The sequence below is a fragment of the Cornus florida genome, unplaced genomic scaffold (genome assembly GCF_030987335.1).
Source record: "Cornus florida cultivar Cherokee Brave unplaced genomic scaffold, ASM3098733v1 CherokeeBrave_3.0.0_Hap2_Chr09, whole genome shotgun sequence".
Classification (NCBI taxonomy): Eukaryota; Viridiplantae; Streptophyta; class Magnoliopsida; order Cornales; family Cornaceae; genus Cornus; species Cornus florida.
Window position 1 is genome coordinate 77770632 of NW_026775579.1, and position 8544 is coordinate 77779175.

An 8544-nucleotide genomic window follows, 5' to 3' on the forward strand; every position below is an offset into this window, starting at 1 on the left:
ACACACGTATATTATATATAATAGGAAAAAATTATTGGGAATTTTATAAAAAAATTCACATGTATTTTATAACTTGAAAAATATGATTAACAAAAACTACAATATTTTTTAATAATTAAATGAGTAATATAATAATTTGAATAAATAGAATCAACATCACTATTTAAATGATAAAAATAATAATGATACAAGTAAACTCATCTAAAAACACAATAAATAATATGATAATACTAATATGTATAAGAGTAAAATAGATTTAATAAAAGTAAGAGAAATTTGAAGTTTGAGGTTGAGGCATTATTCTTGTTCAAAGAATAATGATACTTGGTCCGATTTTTGAAGACCGAAAATCATCCGACTCTAATGTAGTAAATTCACGTCATCCTTCACAATTTTTTCTGAAAAATTAAAACTTCTTCTTTCTCGATTCCCCCTCTCTTGAGGTAGATCGATCAAGATTCAAGGATTTGAACAAGCACTTCGTTTAAACAACCACAGTTGAATCTAACAGGTTAACCCATGAACTAAGCACCATAATTGCGATAGATTTCAAGAACTAAGAGGAACTCAAAATATAAGTGGTGGGTAAAAAATGGGCTCCCAATGTACTCTCATATGGGCTATCAATTTTTGAGATTCTCAAATCTCATCTCAAATATAGCAGCTAGCAATTTTTTTTGGCAAATTTGTTATTTCTCTGCACGACGCCGTTTCGTATCTCTCTCCCTCAATCCCATCTTTCGTTGCATTCTATCTGTCCCTTTCGTTGCCCTGTCGTCTCTCTCTCCCTCTCATCTGCAACGACCGGCGATTATCGACGGCGACCGGCGCTTAAAGGCGACGAACACCGACCGGTTAAATTCTCTCTTCTCAGATCTGTATTTTCTCTTCCCCTCTCATCCTCATATATATATATATATCTATCTCTCTCTTCTCAGATCGGTAATTTTGCTGAAAAAACTCAAATATGTAATTATACATGTAATGTCTTCTAAGTAGCCAAACATATTACATAGCACAAACCCCTCCTCTCCTCCTTTACCACGCTTCTTCTGTGCTTCCCCTCTTTCACTTTTTCTTTCTCTCTCTAAAACTCTCTCTCTCTCTCTCTACCAGTTAGCATTGCATCGTCTCTACGCCATTAATTTCGACGCACGCGGTTTCAAAACCCAGTCTCTCACTTGAGTATCGGTATGTATGTCTTTCTCTAACTCTTTATACATGCAGGTCTCTGTTTTTCTCTTTAGATCTTTATGCTTATTTTCTGAACGATTGAGGAAACTTTTGTTCAACGAAAAAAAAGAGAGAAGAGTATGGATCTCAGATAATCTCAGTGTGTTCATCTTTTGTAGATATTAGTAGTTCTTGTATTATATATGTATTTGTATGTATATGTCATATGTGTGTGTGTATGTATAAAGGTTTTTTTGTTCGTTTCTTGGGTTTCTTGTTATTCTTTTCAAGCTGTTGGTATATGAATATTGGAGACTAATTGTGAAAGAACCTCATTGTTATTGACATTCACAGAATTTTTCTCTGTTTCTACTTCAATTCTTTCTTATTTCTTTGTAAGAATGGAATTTTACTTTCAATTTGCAAGGACATGGCTTTATGCAATGTATTGAGCATATATATATAAGAATAACCTCAAAACCACTTAACTTGCCACTTACTTTCAATTTCCATTGTACCAAAAAATCACCTTTCATGGGCTGAAGTAAGAATAACCTCACAACCACTTAACTTGCCCACCATACTGAGTTTTTCGCTCTTCAAAGCCCCTCAATGACCAATTCTTGAATGACTTGCTAAGGATCCATTAAGTCCAACATTGATTCCTTTAGAAGCATCAATTGGACACAAACACCTCTAGTGAAAACAACCAGTGTGGCCTAAACAAAGCAATTTTCTCCCGTTGGCCATTGAGTCCATAGATTAGAGATAATGGGAGTAAGCTTGCATCATGGAACCAACATAATCAATTCGCTACCCAATCCGGTTTTAAATTCCCAAGTTCTTGTTTCATGGTCTCTGTGATATTTCCCACAAACCGGGTTATAGCTTGTAGGTGCAGCAGAGATCATCTGAACCAACTTCTTCCTTGAATCAAGAAATATAATCAATACACCTTTGTGGTAGTCAATTAGTAACTAATATATTATGTTTTTGAAGATAGATGGGTTCTTATGATTTTGCAAAAATTGAAGAGGAAAACATTGCATTAAAATTTATTTTCTTGTTGGTTCGTTGGTATATCTCTTCCCGTTTGTCAATTTTTCCTCTATATTCGATTATGTCTTTCTCTCTTCATATCTTTTACATATATAAACCCTAATCTTCTATCTCTATCTAAATCTAAAATTGTAAACCCTAAATCTGAATAGATTCTCTCTTTTTTGATTGTTTTCTGTTTTCTTGGTAAGTTGGCAAAAATCTTAATTTCAATGGGCAAAAATCTTTCTCTCTATGTTTTTGTGTTTCAATGGGTATTCTGTTCTTGCTGTTCAAATAGACAAAATCAAAATAAATTCTAAAATGATCTAATAAATTCGTAATAGAGGCATAGAGCACCACAACATTCAATTCTTCTAAAGAAGAAACGTACATGTTTCTTCCTCTTCGTGCCAACCAACAGATCAATGACACTTTTCCGTCCCTTATAGTCTATGGCTGCCAGCATCATGTAATCATATACTATGATGCAGAATTGAACATTAGTGATAATTTAACTACTGCTGATTAGCTGCTGTTGATCTTTCACGGAAGTTGCATGCAACAAAGGTCTCATATCAATGAGAATGGGAATCTTTGTTATACGAAATACTGACTTCCACATTGTGTGTGGCAATTGAAAAAATTTGTTCATATAATTAGTATGGTTGAGAGGATTTGAGAAAAAAAAAAAAAAAAAAAAAAAAAAAAAAAAAAAAAAAAAAATCATATTACTATGTACAATATGCCTCGTGAAATGGAATTCTGCCTTTTGTCATCGGCCATGAGGTTTTGCAATCCGTTTTATCTTTCTTCATATACATGCATGAGTGCATGACTATGCTTCACCAAAATAAATAAATAATAATAAAACACACACTCAATTATAAGAACATAACATTTTAATACACTTAATTGAAATTTACAAGGGTACTGCTGCACAAAAATGGATTCAAAGATATTGCTGTAATGAATTTTCAATTCTGTTTTTTTTTGGTTAGCACCGACCTAAGTTACTGTCAAACTCAAGGGTGGTAATGATCCTCTTTTGTTATAAAACAACTAGAACAAAGTCAAGTTTTTAGTTTCAATTGGTGGCTTTTGGTCTGAAAGCTTCAACCCCTCTTTGCACCTTAGGAGAGTGTCACACGGTGGACTTGTTTCACTGCAAGCAACCCAGTGCCAGGTTCTCTATTTGAATACTGGTGTTAAAGAATTAGAATCAAATATCACAAAAAAATACTGCTATTTCGACTTTAGATGGTTCACTCTTCACCTCTCAGCAGCTTACATAGCCAGAATATGCAGTTATGTACTTGGTTAGTCTTTTAATTTTAGGACAATAGATAATTTTTGTTTTGGTGGAACTAAAATTTAAAGACCCTTTTCATTGCTTCAATTCGCTCCATTTGAAACTGCATTCACTGCACATGTACCATAAATAATGCAATGTTCCAAAGGTGTTCTATGAGTGAGTCTATTTAATGTTTTAGGTGCTATTCATATAGGAGAAGACGAGGGCTCTCTCTCTAGCGTGCGAGTGAGACAGCGATCCCAGGCTTCCAGCAGCAATCCACCTTCTCTGGTATGCTCTCTCTCTCTCTCCCCTCCTCCTCCTCCTCTTCTTCTTCTTCTTCTGTTAACAATTTAGGGCTTTTTTGGTTGCCCTAGCTGTGGCCAAATTGTGTGTCTTCTTAGCATTAACAATTTGAACAGGATTAGTATTAAAATGTTCACTGATAGAAGTGTGAAATGTGCTGGAAAATTAAATGTGTGGATGTGAACCATTTAATTTCATTGATTCGAATGACGATTTCTAAATCACATCTAAAAAATTAATTGACGATATAGGGCTCTCTCTAGGTTGCGAGTGCAACTGCGATCCCAGACTTCCAGCGGCAATCCACCTTTATCTCGTATGCTCTCTCTCTCTCTCTCTCTCTCTCTCTCTCTCTCTCTCTCTATTTATTTATGTTTACCACATAAACATTTAAATTTGAAGTTTCTCTACACTTAATTGATAATATATCCTCTTTTTCTAGTTCATGGTATTTTAGAACTCTTAGGCTCCCCGCCACATATTTGATTACCAATAAGCTGTCTTAGGGATGCGTTCCCCTTTTGAATGCTTTCTAATACATCTTTACTTATCTTAGCATTATTTTAATTTTTATTTTTTGGTTAAAGAATGGTCCATCTTATTTAGGAAAATTGTATCATTTTTTCCTTCGCAAAGAATTCCCACAATATTGAACCCTCGGCCTTTCATTTTGAAAGGAGAGGAGATACCAATAGCCACATGTCTGTTAAGACAAATTATATCATCGTCACTCGAAAATACTTCTTTAATTCACCTTCCTTTTGTAGGAAACTCCTTAAGTGCTTTTTTGTCCTTTTAGGGCTCTTTACATCAGCATGGCCAACTTAATGGTGGAGGGTATCTTTGAAATTTCTTGTAGGAGTAGGACGTCTTCTTACCATTAGTTTTTTTATAAAAAAAAAAAAATCAGACAGTTAAGAGTGATTATAGCCGGGTGAAAGTTAATTGCTTAATTGAATGTTGCTATATATTACTTGCTTGACTAATAAATCATAAAATTGTTAGTTTTCTCCAATACTCTATATATTTATTTTTTAATTTTACTTTTTGGTTTTCTAGGAGATGGCCATCGAGTTCTCGTTGGATGAGATCAATGGCATGACTAATTTTGACCAGATACTCGGCGGTGGTGGCACCTCAACTGTGTATAGGGGGAGGATCCATACCCCAAATGCTCATAATCTAAATGAGCAAGAAGTTGCCGTGAAGGTGATATCTGATGAAAACACTGGCAACCGTAGGGCGATGTGGCAGGTTTGTTGATTTAGGCACTTTCAATTATAAGTGTTAAATAACATAAATGACTACCTATTTGTTTTCTATTCTTTTTTGCAGGCTGAGGTGACTTGGCTACCACTGCTGATTCATCCCAATATAGTCACCCTGGTTGGATACTGCGAGGATCCCGCAAGCAACACATTTTATATTGTTTATGAGTATGTGTCCGAACACTCCTTGGAAGATCGTAGAAGAGGTGAGCTTCTGCCATGTGCCAAGAATACTATAGAATTAGTTAGGAGTTCAACTAGGATCAGTATTTAAATTTGATTTTGTACTTTGTTGGGATTCGTCACAACATTTACTCAAACACATCCAATAATAGATGCTCTCTATATCCATTCTAATACTACCACCATCACAATCATTAATCTGACTGCCATACTTGTACCATGAGATAAAATCAATTTTAGTTTTGAATTCTGTAGGATGATAGTTCCATTTAAAGTCATATTTCTCTCTCTCTCTCTTTTTGTGTGTGTGTGGTGGGCGGGCGTTGGGGCGGGTTAAGGAATTAATAGGATCTCTTAATTTCTTTGTAGTAGTATAACTTCGAGATTCTTTTCCTTTTTTCTTTTATACTTTACTTTTTTTCTTTTGGATGGTTATTTTTTCTAGGATATGTGATTTTTGCTTCAACCAACACTTCAGGTCATTGAATTGGATCTCCATCTCTTTGTCTATAAAGCTCACCACGTTTACTTCAAAATAAGTCAATCTTTTATCTACACGATTCTTCAGTTTTTACTTTTCACTTTCTCCCTATGTTATATGTTATACGCTCTCTTCTAGTATCTTTCGGATGAGTATTTGAATATTTAAAATTAGATTTTTTTTTTTTTGCTGTGAAGAGTTTTTGTAAAAATATAAATGATGACTCGTAAATCTTATTTATTTAATTCGATATTCTAACATGATGGGATATGTTTTATTTGAATTAAACATTTTTTAGCTAATAATTTGCTTATGTGTGACCATAATGTGCTGCAAAATTATTAGGGATAACTTTTGGGGGTTTTCGAGTTCCAAGTATTGTCTAGATCCTTTTTTTCCCATGTATTCTTTTAGAATTATTATTGCTCAAAAATCAATACACATTATACTTCTCATTTTGTGGAATCAATGATTCTAGACCCGATCTACAATTTGATCCTGATAACCCCAAATTGATGTTGTGATCGTGCTTTGCAGGTTTTTCTTTGGCATATAATCTAGTTCTGTTGACCAGTTTTGCCACTAAATGTCCATTTAAAAGCTGAAATGTTGAACTTCCTTTGAGTGGTTTATTATTCTAAGGAAGATGATGTTTCAGATACATTGATCAGTACACTGTCTTCAATGGTTTTTGAAGCAGCTGTTGAAGACCAGTTTATCACAGCTCTTTCAAAAGAGAGTCGAGTTTTTTAATATGCTACTTCCTGAACTGTCTAGTTTATTTAACAGTGAAAATGTTAAGAGAATAGATCTATATTCAGAAGGTTATTGATGTAACTTATTGATTGATCTTGGATCCATGCGTCTTTTATATAGTTGTCTCGTGTGCAGTTTTCTGTCCAATACAAATTCAGCCTTTATATTATTGTTATTTACTCGCAGGGTTGAACTGGGAGGGGGTGTTGAGGGTTTTAAGAGGTGTAGCAAACGGTTTGCTGCACATACACAGTTATCGACCTCAAATTCTTATGTATGGCGATTTGAAGCCAGAAAACATTGTCTTGCAGGAGGTCAGTGATTTTTCTCTTTTCCTTTTTGGTAGCTAACTTACATTTTAAAGATAGTTTTAATTGATGAAGATAGAGAAGAGGTGTAGTGCAAATTTGGAAAGTAAAACGATTAAGAAGTAGGAATATAATAAATATGTAGATTGTACATTTTTTTAAATATGGATATAAAAAAACAATTAGCAATGCAGTGAAGATCGAAGATCAAGAGATATCAAAAGTGAGCATTTCTACTATTTATACTCGATTGCACACAAAGGACAAATTAGAGATACTAATCGGAGAATAGAGGTGGAATGGTTAAATGGAGGAATGGGTTTGGAATATTGTGTGATCCTCTAAGGGCCCAAGTTTCCCTAAACAAATTTCTCTCTCAACCATTTGCAGTAAAATAGTGAAGGATATTCCATTAGTAATGAAAAAATATCAAATAAAATAATTAAAGGAAGAACGTCTTTCTCTGTTCATTACCTTCCTACATATATAATCTCTGAAACACTATAAAGCAACTATTGACACTTACCATTTTTTTATGGACAGAATGTTAGGGGTATGCATAAAATGATGCAGAAATGTGGATGTTTGAGATGGGAGCGCTGCAAGACATGAAATGGTGGAATTAAAAATGTTCACATGCATTAGGTGGTTGAAGTGCGCTTTTTATAGAAAAGTATCAATGCAACGATTTCATTCGTTCTTCAAGTTCTGTCTGGGTATCATTCTCTCAGATTACCCTGCATGAATCTCTCCTGGTGGAGAAAAGATTTAGCAACTAAAGTCACTAACATAGGGGAGAGGGGGCAACCAACGTTGCCTCAAAGCCCTTCCAGGGAACTCAACAGACTACTCTTTTTTTCTTGTCTTTTATAGTTTTTTATGGGAAATCTTCCCCAACATTTTTTTTCCTAGTTGATAATGTTGGGACATCGTCCCCAACATTATCTGCCCTAAGCCTGTATTCACTGATTCGGAATGTGACTCAGACCTCTCTGTGATTTTCCTTGTTCTCTAGTTCCATTTACTTGTAATATTTTTACTCATGCATTTCTTCATCTGCTAAAGCTCTAATCAAAACATTTCTTTTTTGTTTCTTTCATGAAAATCTTGCATATTCTGTTTTGTCATGGCCATTGTAGTGCGCAGCAATATTAGTACCATTGCTTATTTTGTTTGTAAGCCAGACCCGTTTCAGACTCAAGATAACTACATTTTTTGAGATCTCTTCTAAACCTTCTAGGATGAGAGCCAAACTAAACATAAAATGCCATGAATAATAAAAAAGATGCCGAATAGCAGGTCAAAGACAAGATGAAAAAACTAGGCAAAAAATTGGGGTTTGAGATCTAGAATTACTCTTGATCCAATACGCTGTTGTAGAAAAATTAAAATTTTACAGTTCAATACTTTTTTGTTTGTTTATTATTAGATTGACACTCTTGTTATAATGATCAGGATGGTGAACCGAAGATTATTGATTTTGGGACAATCACAGAGGAGAATCTGGAGCAGCTTAATTATACAATGCACTACGCGGATCCTAGTTTAATAGGCGGAGGTATTGAAATTCAGGCTTATATATGTAGAATTTGATATCAATGTATTTATGTATATAATACTTATTGCATTGAACAGAACCAATGATTTTAATTTTAGCATTGGGTTTGTGCTTGTGTGAGAAAGAAACGAGCCTTTTTTAGTATTGCAAATTGCAACTCTTATTTTTGATGAATCAAA

At 34.3% G+C, this 8544-nt stretch overlaps 1 protein-coding gene across 9 annotated transcripts; it reads left to right on the forward strand.

Annotated features, from left to right (window-relative positions):
- The first annotated feature begins 612 nt into the window (after positions 1-612).
- On the forward strand, positions 613-8533 carry LOC132274493 (cysteine-rich receptor-like protein kinase 45). Of its 9 annotated transcripts, none has more exons than XM_059775762.1 (8): positions 614-878; positions 1117-1191; positions 3705-3796; positions 4063-4127; positions 4871-5065; positions 5147-5285; positions 6686-6813; positions 8263-8533. In XM_059775762.1, exons 5-8 carry the CDS (start codon positions 4874-4876, stop codon positions 8398-8400), a joined length of 597 nt encoding a protein of 198 aa, XP_059631745.1. In that variant the 5' UTR covers positions 614-878; positions 1117-1191; positions 3705-3796; positions 4063-4127; positions 4871-4873; the 3' UTR covers positions 8401-8533. The 9 variants fall into 9 exon arrangements, with proteins under 9 accessions (XP_059631751.1, XP_059631745.1, XP_059631748.1 ...); XM_059775765.1 differs by having other exon boundaries at positions 3720-3796; XM_059775763.1 differs by having other exon boundaries at positions 614-854.
- Positions 8534-8544: the final 11 nt, after the last annotated feature.